This window comes from Falco cherrug, chromosome 5, assembly GCF_023634085.1.
Source record: "Falco cherrug isolate bFalChe1 chromosome 5, bFalChe1.pri, whole genome shotgun sequence".
NCBI lineage: Eukaryota > Metazoa > Chordata > Aves > Falconiformes > Falconidae > Falco > Falco cherrug.
In genome coordinates, this window is record NC_073701.1 from 91,222,358 (window position 1) to 91,241,101 (window position 18,744).

The window sequence follows — 18,744 nt, forward strand, 5'->3', positions numbered from 1 at the left end:
AGGCTCTGAATTAGCGAAGTAAACATGCATCTTCAAGCATGGCTTTAGCAAAACAAACCGCAACGCTTGGAACGTGGCCTTACGCTTCCTGGTCACCTAGGCAGGTATTTGATGATACACCCCTGACCTATGTCCTAGGCAAGAGCACACTTTGGCCCATCAGGTTTGGTTTGTCTTTAAGGCACCCCTGGGAAGTCCAGCCTGCACTGGAAGTTTGACAGGCAGAACAGGAGTTAAAGCCAAGAGACGGAGAAGGTAAATTTTTAGGAAACAATCCTTGGTTGGAGGGGAAGGGGTCTGGAAAGGTTGGAGCCCACGCCGGTGCAATAACTCTGGGTTTCCTGGAGGCACTCAGTGGGGCAGAGGAGCAGGCGCTCCAGTAGTGTCCTGCAGGGAGCCGGGGCGCGCAGCCCTCGCCAGCACCGCTCCGTCCTCGTGGAGTAGCCCCTTGTCACAGCAGGGTGAGCGGGTCATGGGAGATTGACAAGGCTAGGATGGATTAAGGGAATATCTGGCAGGCTCATTTTTTAGAAACAGAAATTTTTTAAACTATTTAAAACTGATGATGCCACCACCATTTGTTTTTTTTTTTTTTTTTTTTTTCCCCTGGTTGTTAATTAAAACTTCTCTCAGACAGAAACAGTTTTCAGCCCATGACTTGAAAGAGGAATCGAACCTCCCTTCAGCAGTCCCTGGAAGTAAGTCCTTACAAAGGAAGCACAGTCGTTCTCCCTGGCCAGCAGCATACCTTGCCTCTGCTTTCATCTTGGCATGAAACGCATTAATCACTCTTTTTTTCCCCCATAACAATGTAAGCATGAAGAGTCTAATCAACAGTCCTCATCCTCTGATGCTCAGCGATGAGCCATATGGCCCATACATAAGGGAACATTAGCGATTAGACAGGGATTGAATTCTCTGTAACACGATTACTGTATAAAAATAGGATAGCAAGGGACTGCAACAGCGCCTCTTTGCATGCTCATTTTGCACTGGTAAGGAAATAGGGATTTCTGTGATTTTGCATCTGTGGCTGCCATTTCATACTGGTTATGAGGGGATTTTTGGTTGAATAGCAGAGCTCAGACAAGGCGTGCCATTATTTAAGAATTGGTTATATTTATGGGTTACCTAGAAATACTCCAAAGGACATGATGAAAGGCGGTTGTATGCTTCTGATGACCGCTTGCTAGGATTAAAAGAGGATTATTTGTTTTTCATTACTATGAGCTGTGTAACTTTTAAATCACCTGGCATTGCAGGTATAAACTGGTACTGGGATGTGCTCTGTGCAAGAATGTCCTGTTATTGTGAGCATACATCTCGCAGAGCCCAGCTTTATCACTACTAGTTGTTGCACTTTAGTACCTCACGTTACTACCTGGTTACTACCGATTATTAGCTACTCATCATTTTAGTTGTGTGGACATTATTTCTTAAGACTTTTCCTAAAAGTGATTGTTGACTACCTACAAAGAAAAAGCGGATGCGTTTGACAGCACCCACCACCCCGCTTGCTCTCTTCCAGCACTTACCATCAAAGGCAGAGCCCCCACGGAGCCAACCCATGAGGATGCGGTTTGTCTTGCTGGGAAGCACCTGCAAGGTCTGGCTACGGGATGCTCAGGGACTTCTGCTCACACGCGTGTTTGGGCGGTGCATTTCCCAGGGAGGAAGGCACCAGCACCCAGATGTCTCAGCACTGCACCCATCCCGGCGGGGACAGAAAACGGGCCAAAGGGTGGGAAGGAAGACTTAGTGCAACCTGTATAAGAAAGATAGAGATCTCCAAACACACCAGCACAGGAAACACCAACTGATAAAGTCTCTCATAAACTTCATGTATTTATAGCACAGCGTAGCTGTAATTGAGGAGAAGAACATTTTAAGTGAGATACAGAGGACAAGAATATTAGAATTACTGAGTGCAATTTTTTTGGTTGCTTTAAATATGAAATACGTTGGGTTTGCTTCAATAGCTTGCTTGCCGTTTATGGTGAGAATAATTTCTGCTTTCCAAAGACCCTAATCTTCATGAAAAGCATTATGAATCTGATCTATTTAAAATGCAGCTCTAAACCACCACAACTATAAACTCTCTTTCAAAGATATTTCAACCTAAATAACTTTTATGACAATTTTCCTGCTAAAATTGATCAATAAATGAACATTTTTCTTTCTCTTGCTGTGTTATTATCTAAACACTGTGTCAGGGTCAGCTTGCCTTTATGTGTTTGATGACAAGAGAAGAAGAGTAATGTGCTATTACACAACCATTTTATGTCCAAGACAGGTTTCATTATTGCCTTTTTCCAACCTCTGGCTTTTCCCATGGGCCCTTGGACTGTTTTTTCCCAGACCTCATGCCAGTCTGGTTTCTCACTGTGGGCTCAGCCCCAGGACCCAGCTGGCTCCTCAGCCCTGCATCAGCCACCACCACAATATCTCTTCCTCCCTTTTTTAATTATCTGTTTAAAAAAAGATTGTTCTGGATTGGTGGGAGTAGTATTTTTAATATGTCACTGTTACCATCTCACAGATAGTCTCCCTCACATGAGGTTAAAGACATTTATTTAAAAAATACAAAGCAGGTGTTGCAGAATGAGCCATAATCAGAAATAAGGCCACAGAGAGACAGCACAAGGTGTTCTTCCAGATATTCCCCACTTACTTGAAAACTTCACCTGTGAGAAGTCTTTGAACACCTCTGCTCTGCATATTTCCTAAGTCCTTTTTGCCTCTGTGATACAAGCCTTGCTGTCCAATCTCTTCTGGGAATACTTAACCCTTGGGGAGAGGCTCAGGGCTCCAGTACTTCAGTGAACACATGCTGGTGGCCTAACCAAAAAGCAGGAATGCTCTCCAAAGAGAGACACCAAAGCACATCTTGCAAAAAAAAAAAAACAAAACTGAAACTCAAGTGCAACCTTTGCAGCTTTCAGCTCACCTCCCCTGCTACAGTATAGCCTGTCTCCTCCTGGGCTGATGCACAGCCCCGCAGAGATCCCCAAAAATGCATTTCTCGTGGCTCATGTCCTGGACTTTGCTCTCTGTCAGTGTTCTCCCTCTGAGCGGGTGCAGTAGCTGGAAGGGAGGCGTGGGGGACAAGCCTTCCTGTAAGGAAGTGACCACCATCGCCATGGGCTCCCCAGCTGCACAATCCAGGTCCTGTACCACCGCACAGTACCTCATCGTCCCCTGCCACAGCTGGGAAGGGGCTAGACACAAGGAGTTAACCGATGTCCTCATACTCCTGGTAGTCTGAAGGGCTAAAGAAACTGTCTTTTTTATCTTCATCCCCAAGAAGTCAAACCTCTCCGTTTCTAGGCCAACATGGGCACTTGCTTGTAATATTTGTGACATCGATGCCTCATGCATAACTTTAACTTACAAAGACCATAACAACAGCCTTTGGGAGCGATGCTGCTGAGGCCACCTGATGCTTCACTACTGATACTGTCCTCTGGCACACTGCTCGGTGCCCAGCCTCCCTGCAGAACTCCCCAGCAAGTGGTGGCAGCTCCTTGTCACCTTCCCGTCACGAGTCAGGTCCACGCTGAAGTGGATGGGCATGAGACATGACAAACCCACAGCAGCCTTTGATGCCAGCCTGATCTAGGAATGAAACTCTTGTTTTAACTTGCAAACACGCAAACAACCTCCCCAAGCTTTTCTACCCCATCACAGAAACGAGGGACGGGAAGGGGCTCCCAGAGCACACACAGGCAGGTCCGGACTGCTTTGTGAACGATTCATAAGGAACATTGTAATCTCAAAGTAAATGCCATGTGTTTTATTTGAGGTTGGAATAAATTACAACTGTAAAGCATAATTTATTGCTTTATAAATTGTCTGCTCTTAAAAGGCATTAATATCAAACATAAACAAAACAAAGACACATTTGATTAGCAGTTCAGTTCTCTTTAAGTTCCATGAACAGCTGAGTAGGGGGATTTCATTCTATACACGATTGAAATTTCTGATCACAGGCTCGTAAACTTGACTTTGACATGCATTATCATCATATAGATATATTGAGGGGACTGTAGATGTGTTCATTTGCTTTAGGATAGAATTTTTATTGCGATTTTCCCTAATATATCCCATTGAATACCCAGTCCTTCATTCCTCACTCAAATACAAATCTCACTGGTTTCAAAAAACTCCTCTAAAAGATGTGTGGGGTTTTCTACCCCTGCGGAAGAAGGGGTCTTCCAAGTCTAAAACAGGAATGAGTCTGGTCCCAAAACAGGAATGAGTCTGGTCCCAAAACTAAGTGAAAAACAAACTCCTCCTAGGTTAAAATACTGAAATCCCATGCACATGTGCCCTCCCATTCTGAAGATTCTTGCAAAACATCCCAGCATTATCTGAATGAACTGATGCCGATATTTCACATTTCTACCGTACGGTTACTCCGTGCCTGAGACTGGTATGAATTTTGCTCAGCACATGTACTCCTCTAAGATGCAGACCCAGGCAAGTCCGGTTTGCCCTGAGTCCTGGGAGGATGAGTGGGCACTCACAGGAGGCTAGGTGCACTGAGCACTTCGCATCTATACAGCCCTGGATGTATAGATGCCGCGACACAACAAGCTGGACCTGGCTAGCTCCAGCTAGGTATGTCAGGCAGACGGAAGGTGAAAAAGGAGCTTCCTCAGCCTCCTGGGGAGTGATAGCTCCTGAACACCAGAAAGGGAAGGAACATGGACGAGCAGCTCTCATTACACCACGAAAAAGGATTCCAGCAAGGCATCCCGCCCTGCTCTGACCCTCTCGCACTGCAGGGACCAAGTGCTCTGCACGCTTCGGCTCCGCAGCAGCGTCTCCCTGAGCTATTCCCTGAGCAGGGAGCACGCACTTCTGCTCGCACTTCCCCAGCTGGGTCCAAAGCAGCACAGAGTGAGCTGGCTTATGCCCTGCATTACATCAGAGGTAAAACTCTCCACAAACAGAACCAGAGGCTCCCGTCTCAATTAGCCCTTGGAACAACTCAGAAAGTTTGCAGACAGAATCTCCAGGACAGCTTCTCCTCCAGCTGCAAGACTAACTTTAAAAATAATAAGCCACTGGTACAGTAAATACTTCTAAAACTGGCTCAGTATTACTCAGAACATTCCTGTTTAGACAAGGGTTTCTGCTCATACCAGCCTCTGATGTTCTGGTCGTGCCTACAAGAATGTAAATAGCTGAGTGAGATGCTAGGATATTTTACACGATATTACTGAATGGGAATGGTTAAATCTCTTACTGGATCCAACAAGTATAAATCAAACTTCAAGGAAAATACTATTACATTGATCCTGGTGCAATTTCAGTTTTCATTAAAATTTCATCAGTAACGTAAATATCTTCTCCATGTTTTGTGCATAATCTCATTTAAAAAAAAAAACCAGCAAAAAAACTTTCTTCTACTAAACATGGCTTCACCTGAAGATGTGTTTCTGTTGTGCCATGAGGGATAGTCAGCTTTGATCTCTGCAAGGCGGTACAGCAGATTTCAGATGCTGCGCTTGCCCATAGTGGCTCCCAACAAGTCAAGCACCATGGCAGAGCTTTGGTGGGAGGCTGGGAGTGTGCAGGACCACACCTGGAATTGTGCTGAATTGGGCCAATCGGTCAGCACTTTTCGGTGTCCTCCTTATTCAGGGGCTGGAGAACCCTGGTTTAGCTCCCAGCCACATCGTAAAGCGCGTAATGGAGGGGTGGGGAACACTAGTGCCCCTTCTTCCACCTCGGCTTCTGCCTTGGGAGAGGCTTGTGGAAGGGCGGCTTTGCAGCTGCTTCGCGCTAGCAGAAGGACACACTGCAGCTGGGACAAGGCCATGCACATCGTGTGTGCCTGATTCATCACCATCTTAGAGAAACATAACTCAGAAATGTGTAAGCCTTTAAAATCATCAGTCATCTCATTTATGCGCACCGAGAACAGATTCTTGGCTGACTTCTTTTTTTCCTTAGCAGTTCTGAATTTGTCTTTGAAGATGAGAAGGAGGAAAGCTAGCCTTCAGGGAGAGGGACAAGCAGAGACACTTGCAAATTAAAATGCATGCACATGCCATTCACCACAGCAGTGACCTCCAGTCTGCACTTTACAGTACAACATCCGATTATCTTGAACCTTAATTTCTCATCCCTTTCAAACGCTCCCAAGAGCATTCCTTTCTGTGTCAGTGAGATGTCCCAGGGGACTCTACAGAGAAAACTAATGAGAAGAACAAGCTGTTGTCACCAGGAGAAGTACCAGGGTTACATACAAGCCACAGACTCTGGAGAAGCAGGACAGGGAGCAGGCTTATTCCATTTTTCAGTGCCAGTGTCATACCAAGCAGCGAGACAAGCACACAGTGAGAAGGAAGATGGGCTAATGCTACATTGGACTGGGATTTTGCAGACTGGGTTAATTTACCTTCCCCTTGTTCTTGAAGTGATCAGAAAAAGTAAACAATTTATATTAAATTCAGAGTGATCAAACATTCCCAGCTCATCAAATACCACCAAAATATTTCTCCTTTCTTAACAGTTCTTAACAGCTCATGCATTGCCTTTCTTAGACCGAGCACACCAGAAAGATATCCTCTAAGGAATCACACTTCTAGAAAAAAAAAGAACCAACAAACTTCGGGATTGCTACATCTCAGCCAAGGCTCATTTATCCATCTGCAAAGCCTCCTGCACCTCCTGATCTTCACTCCCGAGCCACCCATTTGCTGTGCACTTGCAGTCAGAGAGAGCAGATAAGAGCTCTTAAATCCATTCACCTCCTTACTTCTAATTCACCGGTGCTGGCTCCAGCAAGGCACTCAAGCCAGCACTGTCTCGGCGGCTTCTGTTCAAAGCACCTTCTGACTGATGGGGGACCGGGCTCCTGCTGAACTGAAAAGCAGATGGGACAGCGAGTGCGTCTGAGAGTAAAGCTGTTAACTGGTGCCTTCGCTCCCGGGGAGGGCAGTGTTCAGCCACTCTACCAAAATATGGCAGGCATATTAATTAGTGGTTACAAAATGCTCTGGCTTTTCACAGACCTTTATAAGTGCTGAGCATTTTAATTGGCAGGACAGCCATGCCTGAGAATTCAGTGTATTGTTAGAAACTGACAGTTTCCTCTCCTGCAGTCCTTCCTGTCACGAAGCGTCTCGTGGAACAAACAAGTGTCTATATCGTGATTTTACCAGCGGAGGAACTGGGTCAGAGATGGACTCCAGATGGATCAGACCCATGGAGCAGATGAATGACTTAGTCAAGCGAAAACTACAGTCACTTGATGCAAGGCCCAGAGTTCCATCCCTCCACCAGAGGTTACTGAACAGGGAACACAAATAATCCCCCAAAGAAACTGATGTATCATGAAGGGCAAAGAGGCTTTGAAGCTATGCAGAATAGCGTAAAGTACAGCACAAGTATATTACATATTTAGCTCTACCCCGGCTTCTCTGTCACGTGGGCAGCAGCTTGCTCAGATAGTTGTCTTCTGTTCAGCCTATTACGTTATCTCCTAAGGAAATGCAGGTGGAGGTGTGTATGCAATTCAGCAGTAGAACAGAACTTCGGTTTTATGTGGGCTCAGAGAAACTTTCTTACACCCAAATGAGATTTTTGCATGCATCTGTTACTCACCCAGATGCTGCCTCTGCCGTGCTCCATGCCTGAGTTTCATGCCAGGTTTGCTCTGCCTAGCAGGCATATCATACGCACACAGTGACCTGGTACAAAAGCACATTCTCCAGGCCAAGTCTCAGGCAAAAATTCACCTACAAAACCTAAGTGTACAGGTAGTTTTTTGCAGTGAATCGGGCTTTCACTAGGAATTAACATAAGCTGCAATGACTAATCTTATACTCTGTGCACTTGCTTGTTTTCTTTTCACAGTTCAACCACTTTCTTCCTTAATACTAAAACACTAAAGTCTTACATACCATTCAGAGCATTATTTTCTCCTGGCTGTGTTTCTCTATGCTCTAAGCCTCTATCACAATGCATGCAAAGGATAATGGCTGAATTTGTAATGCTTTTAACTAAAAAAATACTTTTAAAAACATAAACCATAAATTATTTATTCCTCTTTGTCCATTGTTTTAAGCACTGAGTCTTCTCCCAAGATTTTACACAGTTCATTCAGTCTCTGCTGCATTTTAGGAATTCCTGCAAGTTGGGATTCCAGTCTCTGTTTTTCCTCACTCAGTGTTAAACGGATAGCGGTGTCCAACTGCTCGAAACGCCAGCCTCCTTGTCCGTCAAACTGCAGCAAGTGAGTGTGGTATTTCCTGCAGTAGAAATTAAAATATTAATAACGGCTCAGGGAACAGATGGTTCATTTTTGCATGCAAATTTGGGTGCCTGTGTCTCTTTTCAATGCTGTCTCTCAAGAAGTTGCCGGTTGCCCAGTTTTGGATCACTGGGTAAGATCTTTTTTTCAGTCACTCATAATCCCAGGACACTCTTTTGTAAGGGATTTGGGTATTTCAAAGCCTGTCACCAGGACCTCCCTAGGCCATCTAGTGAAATTCAGCAGTGAGGTGCCAGCTCTAAGCTATCAGCACTGCTGTGGGCTCCCTAGCTGGGGTGGTCACTGCCTCAGGTGCCCCGCACAGCTGGGCTCGCCGAGGTCCTCACCTGCAGTGACGTTGGCAGGAGCGGGCAGCAGGGCTGTGGAGGTTTTCCTCATCATCTCCTGTCCTTGGTCAAGGTGGCAGCCTCCCTCTTAGAAACGTTGTCTGCGGCTACAGTTGCCTTCACTGCAACTCCACCAGGCTCCTTTTTCTACAGGAGCTTGAACAGCAGCGGCAGACAAGGCTCCCTTCTCACTCAGGCATGCTAGTCCCAGTTTATTTTATTTACCTCGCTTTCTGACAGACATTTTACCCCCTCAGCAGAAAATACATTCAGGCAGGCACGGTGCATCTGATACCGTTGATAAAACTCTAGTTTGTTCAAATTACACCTCAGTTTGTTCCCCTGCATCTTGTAAGGTTGGCTAAAGAAACCTCCAGTCCTAAAATATGGTTCAGTTTGCAAGGGACTAAAATAAAAAAGTCTGTAAAGGAGTCACAGATCTTTCAGTGAGTATCAGGGTGTGTGCACCGAAAATATTCAAAGGTGTACATGTGGAGTTTGTCAAGACCTGACAAGACATTTATCAGGAGGTGCAAGAGGAAGAGCAGAGAGTTCCCTCAGAGCTGCTGGTATGACTGTGTAATTTATCACTATCAATTATAGAAGATGAGATACATCATAAAACAGTGAATATAAATCCCATCCAGGGAAAGTGACAGTTTAATAAATTCAATAGCATATGACATGGGACTCCAAATAGATTCAACTCCAGGCTTACATTGACCAGTTCTTGCATACTATTCTTTGTGACACCAAATGTTTAACCTATCCATTTTCCCCCACCAAAACAAAAAAAAAAAAAATCAGGAAGCTAAGGTAGCTGATTGAGATGTCCAATGCTTGCAGTCTAAGAAATTAGCTAATTTTTGATTAAAAGGGCAAATATTTTCTGGTATAATCTTGAGGAGGAGAAAACAGCCTGTGAACCCATTTTTCCTCTATGCAGTGCAGTCCCTGTGCAAGCATACCTATGCTAAAGGCATTTGGTGCTTATTTCTAAATACTGAGCACTTCTTTTTACTTCTCTAGAACCCCACAAATCACCAGATTTCTGGTAATTCCAATAATACTGTGGAGGTTACAAGAACAATCCCTAACCTTCTTGAATAGCACTAGTAGTAAGAAATAAGAAATGCTGGTAGGAAACTGAACTCAAAAGACCTTTCTCACAAGTGCTTTTGCATAACTTCCCCCTGCATCATTATTATTTATAGCCGAGATGCTCTCAAAAACCTCTTGAACAGTGGTTTTAAAATAATGCCAAACTTTTTAAAAAAATAATTAAATACTATTTTTCTTTTTAAGTGTAATTTAAATTATTTTAAAACCAAATGTCTGTGAACCATTTTTTCTTAACATTTAGGTCCTGATCCAGCAAAAGCTATTTCCACCCTCACTGACTACACAGAGGAAGGAGAAATGCTGGGGAAACCATTCTTTTTCAGAGAAGCAGACACTGATATAATTTCTTTCCTTTGACGCAACAGACTGTTAATGGATTTTTGTCAACAATTTAAAAAAAAAAACAACCAAACAAACTGAGAGCAGAGATCGAGTACAGAATGAATAGTGTCTGCTGATGTTAGCTTACACCTCGTTGATCTCATTTTGCCCTTTAAAGTATTTGGCTGTTTTCTGGATCAAGTAACTACATTTGTTTCCCTTGAGGGACTCTTCCACACTTGGTACTCCCTCATAAGAATGATGCTTCTCAGAATTCCAATATTTCCCTTTTTAATAGACAATCGAATTTTGAAAGCTCACAAACCCTGCAGGTAGAGGACACAACTGAAGTTAAAACACCAGATGTATTATTTCTATGGAAGAACAAAGAGTAGTTTAACCACTTGCCACGTTTCCCACCATCTTCCTGCACTGGTAAACTTCTAGAGTCTGGTGATATCTGTTGTGGCTGTGGAGTGGTGGACTAATTTATTGCCTCTTAGATCCCTGCATGTTGCTATTAATAGTTAATAACTGAAATGCATTTAAAAAAATAAGAAGGAGGAATAAATACATGTCTATTATTGTAGACAAGTTATCTTAGAAAATGCAGTAGATACTGATTAAACAACTGGCCTAGTACAAACATTATAGACCAATCCACTGCCTGTCAGAAAGCTGAAAGCGAGGACCATGATAAATCCCTAAACATACTTACCAAAGAGAAGGTCTGTGTGTTATAGAAAGCAGGGATATCCCAGCAGCTTTTGCAGCTTGGAATATTTTTCCTTCAACGTCAATGCTTACAGCACTCGTGCATTCGTCCAGCAATGCATATTTCGGCCTTTCAAAAGCAGATAAGGAAATTACTCTTCTATATTTTGGACAGTATTCCCACGTACAATATTTAAGCGAAAGATCAACAGAAAGGAGAGATCTATTTTTGCCAGACAGCTGTCTCGCATCTACAGCTGAAAGCTGGCCAGCAACAACATAGTTCCCATGCATTATTCAGGTGCAGAGCCAGCTTCCAGGAAAAATGGGGTTTATTTCCTAGTCCATCTGAGTACACAGTGATCTAACTTTTGTGTTCTAGTTTGACCTAGTATTATTCTGTCCTGTCATCACATCACGCAGCAGCTACAGCCAACTCGGAAACTTTCTATCCACTGCTATGTATGGACTGGGCTGCCTTTGCATGCTTGCAGTCTCCCAAACCAAAAGGTTTTGTAGTTGGATTTCAAACTGCCATAACCTCTGCAACGGTCCATCAGACTTCTGCAATATTTGGAGGACAGATGCAGGGAAGACATTTATGCCTGAGACGTTAAAGAAAGGAACATCTGGAAAATGTAATGCTATGTTGCCAAAAGCAAAGCTTAAGTAAGAAGCATTCCCCAAACTAGAGCTTGTATGAAATAATGACAAGGCCTGTGCTCCTATGCAGCCATCTAGCAGTACTGAGTATTGCATGGAGATTATAGTCTACTACTGCTCAAGTGATAACGGGAAAACTGCAAAACTCTTCCTCATTTTCAGATGCTACTTAAAGAACAAATCAAAATGCTTACTTATGGTAAAACATCCGAGCCATGCCCATCCTTTGTTTTTCTCCTCCTGATAAGACATCTTTCCAATCCATGATGGCATCCCAGCCTTTTAAAAAAAAGGCAAACAAAATGCGTCATGGCAATGTAAGTTTATGAAGGAAATGCAGCTTCACTTGCAACATCTCTGCAATTTGCAAGCAAAATCATAAAGGACATTTCCATTGCAGAAGACACAGCTCAGGGTTCTGGATCACATCTTCTGAAATACCTCAGTGCCTTTCCACTGGCATTCAATTGCAGAAATGTCCCAAATATCATGTCAATTTTGAAAATGGAATTTAACTTTCTTGGTCATGTAGGTATTGTCAATAACTTTACTTACCATCTCTTTGAAAAGACACCTACCTGTAACTAACCATTTCATTCTGTCATGTTTGTTTTATAGAACAATTTTCTATTCCTCCTTGAAAGGTATGAGTGGAAATTTAAAAACAAATTCAAAGAAATAAAGTGTAAAAACCATAAAGAACAGTACCAGACTCCACTCCCTACTGTAGGCAAAGAGTAACTGTCAGCAAACTGAACAGAAACACAGATGCAGACACAAGGATGCATTCTATGCGTACAGACAAGCAGCTAACATACAAAACTGCAGACAGACAGGAGGATTTTCCATACAAGCTTCCTGCTACCTTGCATTTAGAGACGACCCACAACTGTTATAACACTGGGTATCCTTATTTAATATTCTGCACAGTCTACAACTGATTTTTTTCTTTATCGTTTTCAGACACATGCAGTGGGAGTGTGATGCATTTTATCTGCAATCTTATGGCAGACAGGCATTTCTGTGAGTACTCTGGCACGATTCATTCCCACCAATGAAAAAAATTCAAATACCAAATTACCCTACTGAAAATAAGTTTTCAATCAAACGATCCAGACGGATAGAGTTGCAAAATAGTTGAGTTTTGAAAGGGAAGAGTGTGGATGTACAGAAAATCTGAAAAGACATTTTTCTCAATATATCATCTATTCGTGAGACAGGCAGCTGGAGCAGGGTCGAGTGAGGGAGAGAACATTTTTCCAAATCAGCCCAGAAGCACTGTAACTAAAACTGAAAACTCTTTTCTGCCACTTCCCAACTGAAGATAAACATTTCCCAGAAAAGACTAGAAAGAAGGTCAAGCAAGGAGCATGGGCTGTGTCATTTCTGATACGTGAACCAAGGTAAGGCACTTGGTACTTGTGAAGGTGTAGGAGGCTGGGGAGTGCTCTCTCCATGCTTGGTGCCACACCAGAGCTTGGTAAGTCTGAATAAAACCTCAGTGAAGCATCTGGTGAGAGGTTGTGTGACTGAAAACAGGAATTGATAATGCTGGAGACTGAATTCTAAGAATTTCCTCTACGTAAAATTGTCAAATACAATGTCACAGTTTTTTAATATACATGTATATAGTTAGATTTAAAAACCAGGGATGCACACACCAGAAATACATCACCCCTAGTAATCCTATTGGGTTTGCATTGTTTCCTTCCATTCTTGTCTAAGGATCCCAGCGGGCGCCCCTTGGGAGCACACACAGTGCTTTCTATCAGCGGGCTCCTAGCAAAGACAGAGCTGTGTAATGATTAACTGGACCCCCATTTGGATGAACTGTAGTAAAGGGAACAGACGCACAGAAGCTGCTGCAGCTCCAGTCCGGGTGCTGGGACCACACAGAGAGCTGGAGTGCGGTTCCATTGACACCTTCAGCTTCCATAAAAGCCTGTAAACCACCTGGGGCAGTCCTTTTTGGCAAAGGGTCCTGGAGGCAAGGGGTGGGAACAGTCCTTCATGAAAGCCGTAGAAACAACTGTGCTTCTGAAGACAACATTCAGGCTGCTGTTTATAGTCTGTTATTTTTAAGCTGAGCATATAGACAAGCTTTAGGAACCTGGATCTGAGCTGGGGTGTGGGTGGCTGTGCATGCGTGCACATGTGCCTGGGGAAGCAATGCTTGCGTTCATACGGTTTCTTCCAGATCAGCTGGCTTATAAAGACTTACTAAAAGACAAAAAAAGGAATGATATTCATGAAGAAGCATCATCTTGTCAGCAAAATCATTCTATTATTTCATCTAAAGGTGGAAGATTTAGCCTCCATTTACCAGGATACAGCAGTCATCTCTGTGCTCACTTCAACTTACATTACAACCGAGTATTAGAAGTGCATCTTGTCTCTTCTTGCCTAGTTCCCTCCCTGAACTTTCCTATTTGCCACTTGGAATGCTTCAAACAACAGATACGGAAGAATGCATTTTAATATTATCTATTTTAAAAAAAAATATTTTCTAATGTCAGAACAATTTCCTCTAAACAGTGAGGCATTGTAACTCAAAATAAACTGCCTCCCTACTGTGCATTAACAATTATGCACCTACTTGTTTCCCTTTTCTTACTGCTGACATGGCATAAATCAATGAAGGTCGTTAGTGTTCCGAAAATATCAGGCAACTCAGTGGCTCATGTCACGCATAGCTACATCCACTTTACAAATGAAGAAATGAAATGGCATGTCCATGGACGCAGCACAAATCTCTTCGTAGGTACAAACATCATTCTGGCTCTCAGAGTCCAAATTCCTTGCTCAATTTCTTGTTACATGTAGACTTTGATTGCACATGGTATGATGTAGATGAGATAAACACTGGATGTCACAGAAATGCCTTTTGCAACCAGTAAGACAAAGAGCATGTCTAATGTGCTGGGGCAGACTAACAGCGGTAGAAATACATACAGCTGTTAGCAGAAAGTAGCGATAGCCTTATGACAGCAGCGTTTCATTTTCTTGCATGGCTTCTTTCAGAATTCCTTTCCCCCCCAATTTTCTGAAGGAAAAAGCAAGCTAAATTTGACAACAAAAAAGGGGTTGCATCTAGAGTCTGTAGCACTGTGTATCCTTCATCCTTGTGAATTGTCATACTTGGAAGCAAGACCGAGCATTCAGCTGCCATAAAAAGATACGGTTAAAAGATCCTTTTCCAGATCTACGTTCCAATGCACCTCATCAGACGTGGACAGAAGAAAGGTTACCCCTGGTGAGTTTTTGAACATGAAGGCCTCTTGCACAGCATATGTCCTGAGGCAGCTGTCAAAATGGAAGAGAGCCCAGGTGCTGTGCAGCATGAATATGCAAGGGCAATCCTTAGCTGAGGAATGAACAAAGAGACCATCAACTGTGTGAGCCCCAGTTCAGCATGACACTGTGGGGATTTGTGTCTCTGGATTTCAGAGCCACTAGAAAAGCCAGCAAAGCACTCGAGTTCCTGCTGGTACCAACAAAAGCAAATCCAGGGCTAAAATGATCAGATGAAAAAATACTGGAGAGAGGAAATGTGCTTATCTGTGTGTTTATACGTGGCCTACCACAAAGGTTCCCTGGAAAAGACCCAAAGATATGACAAATGTGCAAAATAATGAGGGACAGTCATAATCTGGGGTGCTGAGAAACCATGAACAGGTTGAACTTGTTGAGTAATGTCACCATCCCCAACCTGCCAGGCCTGGTCATGCATTCAGCGTGCTGCTACACGTTCTCATGGCTCCTCTCACGTGACAAGCTATCAGCAGCCTAAGGCTGTACCACGATTGACACTTGCTAAATACACACAGATTTTCAAAGCAGGTCAGGAGGGAACCACTTTATGTATATATCTACTGCACATCTCCATGCTGTTACCTATGATTTCTGGACATGCCTGTGCTGGCTGGTGGTTCACCAACCTTCTTCGCTACCCTAATTTTGTATGACATTATTCTCCTGGTAGAGCTAGCAACTTTGTTGATAGGGGCACCATATTGCTAATATAAAGGTAAGTAACAAAATGGCATTCCTCTAATATCCAGAAGATGAGAAAAATACCAGTGTGCACCTCAGTGTGAAGGCAAGTCTGCCCCTAGCAGCAAGCGGGGGGTACTGTGAACAGTAGTTGCGCTGGGATCTTCTAGGGTTTGGGCTCAGGGCCATCCAGAACGCGGATGGTGGGGAGGGGGATTGTTATTTTGGTGAGTTTGGTGTGTTCTGTTGCTACCAACTGAAAAAAGTTTCATGAGGGTAACACAGAAGCTAAACGCCAAACCAGGCTACTTATTCTTGTAACCATTCTACTTACTTCTAACTGGGTCAAACCTTATTGCTAAAAAAAGAGAGGAATTTCTGCCATCGGCAGCAACAAGATCAGCGTTAGGCTCTTGCTGGCTACTTTACGCTTGGACACTGGTGACCCTTGTACTGATGCAATGTGGAAGCAATTCAGCTAAAGACAATAAAGTTATGCCAGGACAAATAAACTGAGTCAGACTTGCACGCTTCTGGATCCATCTGGCTTTTTCATAACTGCCCACAGGGAGCAGAACACCAAACTGCAAAGCATCGTATTATACATGCGTGACATTCGTGGTCAATTAAAGCACAACAGGGACATGCCCAAGGAGCCCACTGTCTGGTAGAGGCTTAATACTGCAGGGGATAGGTGAAAAGGGAAGAGGCAGAGGTAAGGCTCTGAAGAAGAAGAGGATCTACAGAAAAAATATTGAAGAATATATTACCTTCTACAACTTAATGATTGACAGACAGTTCCATTCTTACAGCAGTTTATGGAAACAGTTCAAAATAGCATGGACATACCCCATATATCCGTAAGAATATGAATAACTAAAAGTGGTTTCATTGATTGTTTTTTCAGACGTCGTATATTTTCAAAAGTTGTATATAATAGATAAATAGAAACTGTTTGCGAATTTTTTAGCAAAACTTTTTTTTCTATTGGAAAATGCCAGAGTTTGTCAACTATCTAACCACTTTGCAAAAAGCGAAAAGATGGTTTAGGGCAAATCCCTTGTTCTACAAGCTTTATATGGAATTTTTCATTATTTTGCAAAGAAAATTTTCCATTTTAAATAGAAATGATTTTAGTTTAAAAAATCTGATTTTAAGTAAAAGAATAAAGTAAAAGTTGGAAATAAAAAAAAAAATTCAGCTATGTATAAACAAAAATGTCAATTGTTCACTTTCAACAAGTATTTCTCTGGCTTGCTGGTTCAAAAAACCAGAATGTAAGTCTTTATCCCAGACTAGGGGAGCGCTAAAGAATACGTAAGCATATGAAATCCACGTAACGTGTCAAATCATAAGTCATGTATTTCCTCTCTGCTTCTACCTTGGCACTTGCCTTCTGCAAAGCCCAAGGAGAAAATGGAACAAGTAAGTGTATTATGGTCCTAAAAACTTCCTGGAATGTGGTAATCTCTTCCCTTGTTTTCAAGCTTTGACCATTTCTGTTATTTTCAGATCGCTAAGTACCTAAGACACGTTTTTTTTTTTAACATTTTTTTTTGTGCAGCCTTTTGCACTGTGTGCCCTCATCCTGAGTGGAGTTTCAATAGGGCACCAGTGAACACTAACAGTGTCCTCTAGACTTTTTTTTAGATTGTGTGTGTCTTGCATGTGCAGTCAGACAGGCAGAAGAGCAAGAATGGAGTCAGCAATAAATACTTTCTTTGGCACAGAAAGTAGAGTGAGACTTATCCAAACCTGGGGTTTCAGTTTGGCAATGCATAACACTGACACGGCCAGTGGCATCTTGTACGTGGAGCACGGTAACTGCCCCATCATCAGCTACATGCTCCAGCTGCAGGGTTACAAACCACAGTGACGGGCATTCAGAGACTGCTGGCGATATGGTTTTGGCCGCTGAGGGTCATGCGCAAAGACGGGGAGTTAGAGACATGCACACACCTGCAGGGCTATGATCTTACTGGCATCACAGAGATGTGGTGGGATTCTATGACTGGAGCGTTGGGATGGAAGTATACAGGCTCTCTAGGAAGGACAGGCGGGGGAGACGAGGAGGGGGTGTCACCCTCTACGTCAGTGACCAGCTGGAGTGCATGGAGCTCTGCCTGGGGATGGATGAGGAGCCGACTGAGAGCTGATGGGTCAGAATTAAAGAGAGGGCAGGGAGAGGTGACATTATAGTGGAGGGCTGCTGCAGGCCACCCAACCAGGAAGACCAAGTGGATGAGGCCCTCTATAGACAGACAGGAGCTGCCTCACATTCACAAGCTCTGGACTTCATGGGGGCCTTCAACCACCCCAATATCTGTTGGAGGGACAACAAAGCAGGGCATCGGTAATCCAGGAGGTTCCTCGAATGCGTTGATGATAACTTCCTTCTCCAAACGATAGAGGAGCCAATGAGGAGAGGTGCTAAGCTGGCCCTTGTTCTCACCAACAAGGAGGGGCTGGTGGGAAATGTGAAGCTCAAGGGCAGCCTTGGCTGCAGTGACCATGAAATGGTGGAGTTCAAGATCCTTGGGGCAGCAAGGAGGGTGCATAGCAAGGTCGCGCTACCTTGGACTTGAAGAGAGCAGACTTTGGCCTCTTCAGGGATCTGCTTGGTAGAGTACCATGGGATAGAGGCCTGGAGGGAAGAGGGGCCCAAGAAAGCTGGTTAATATTCAAGGATCACCTCCTCCAAGCTCAGGAGTGATGTGTCCCAACAAAGAGGAAGCTGGGTGAAAACACGAGGAGGCCTGCATGGATGAACAAGGAGGTCCTGGACCAACTCAAACACAAAAAGGAAGCCTACAGAGAGTGGAAGCAAGGACAGGTAACCTGGGAGAAATACAGAGAAACTGTCCGAGCAGCCAGGGTAGAAAAGCTAAAGCCCTGACAGAATTAAATCTGGCCAGGGATGTCAAGGGCAACAACAAAAGCTTCTGTAAGTACATTGGTGATAAAAGGAAGGCTAGGGAAAACACGGGCCCTCTCCAGAAGGAAACGGGAGACCTGGTTACCTGGGACATGGAGAAGGCTGAAGTACTCAACGACATTTTCGCCTCGGCCTTCACCAATAAGTGCTCCAGCCACACTGACCAAGTCACGGAAGATAAAGGCAGTGACTGGGAGAATGAAGAACTGCCCACTGTAGGAGAAGGTCAAGTCTGAGACCATCTAAAGAACCTGAAGGTGCACAAGTCCAGGGGATCTGATAAGATGCATTCGTGAGTCCTGAGAGAACTGGCAGATGAACCGGCTAAGCCACTATCCATCATACTGGAGAAGCTGTGGCAGGCCACTAAAGTTCCCATGAAC

At 43.7% G+C, this 18,744-nt stretch overlaps 1 protein-coding gene across 2 annotated transcripts in view; it reads right to left on the minus strand.

Annotated features, from left to right (window-relative positions):
* Positions 1 to 3,772: 3,772 nt before the first annotated feature.
* ABCD2 (ATP binding cassette subfamily D member 2) overlaps positions 3,773 to 18,744 on the minus strand; it is a 49,837-nt gene continuing 34,865 nt past the window's right edge. For both annotated transcript variants that reach the window (XM_055711336.1, XM_005446338.4), the window contains exons 8-10: positions 11,628 to 11,712; positions 10,775 to 10,900; positions 3,773 to 8,264 (exon numbers count right to left, since the gene is read on the minus strand). In XM_055711336.1, the coding sequence (XP_055567311.1) occupies positions 8,054 to 8,264; positions 10,775 to 10,900; positions 11,628 to 11,712 (422 nt within the window). In that variant the 3' untranslated portion in view covers positions 3,773 to 8,053. The remainder of the gene's footprint in view (positions 8,265 to 10,774; positions 10,901 to 11,627; positions 11,713 to 18,744) is intronic.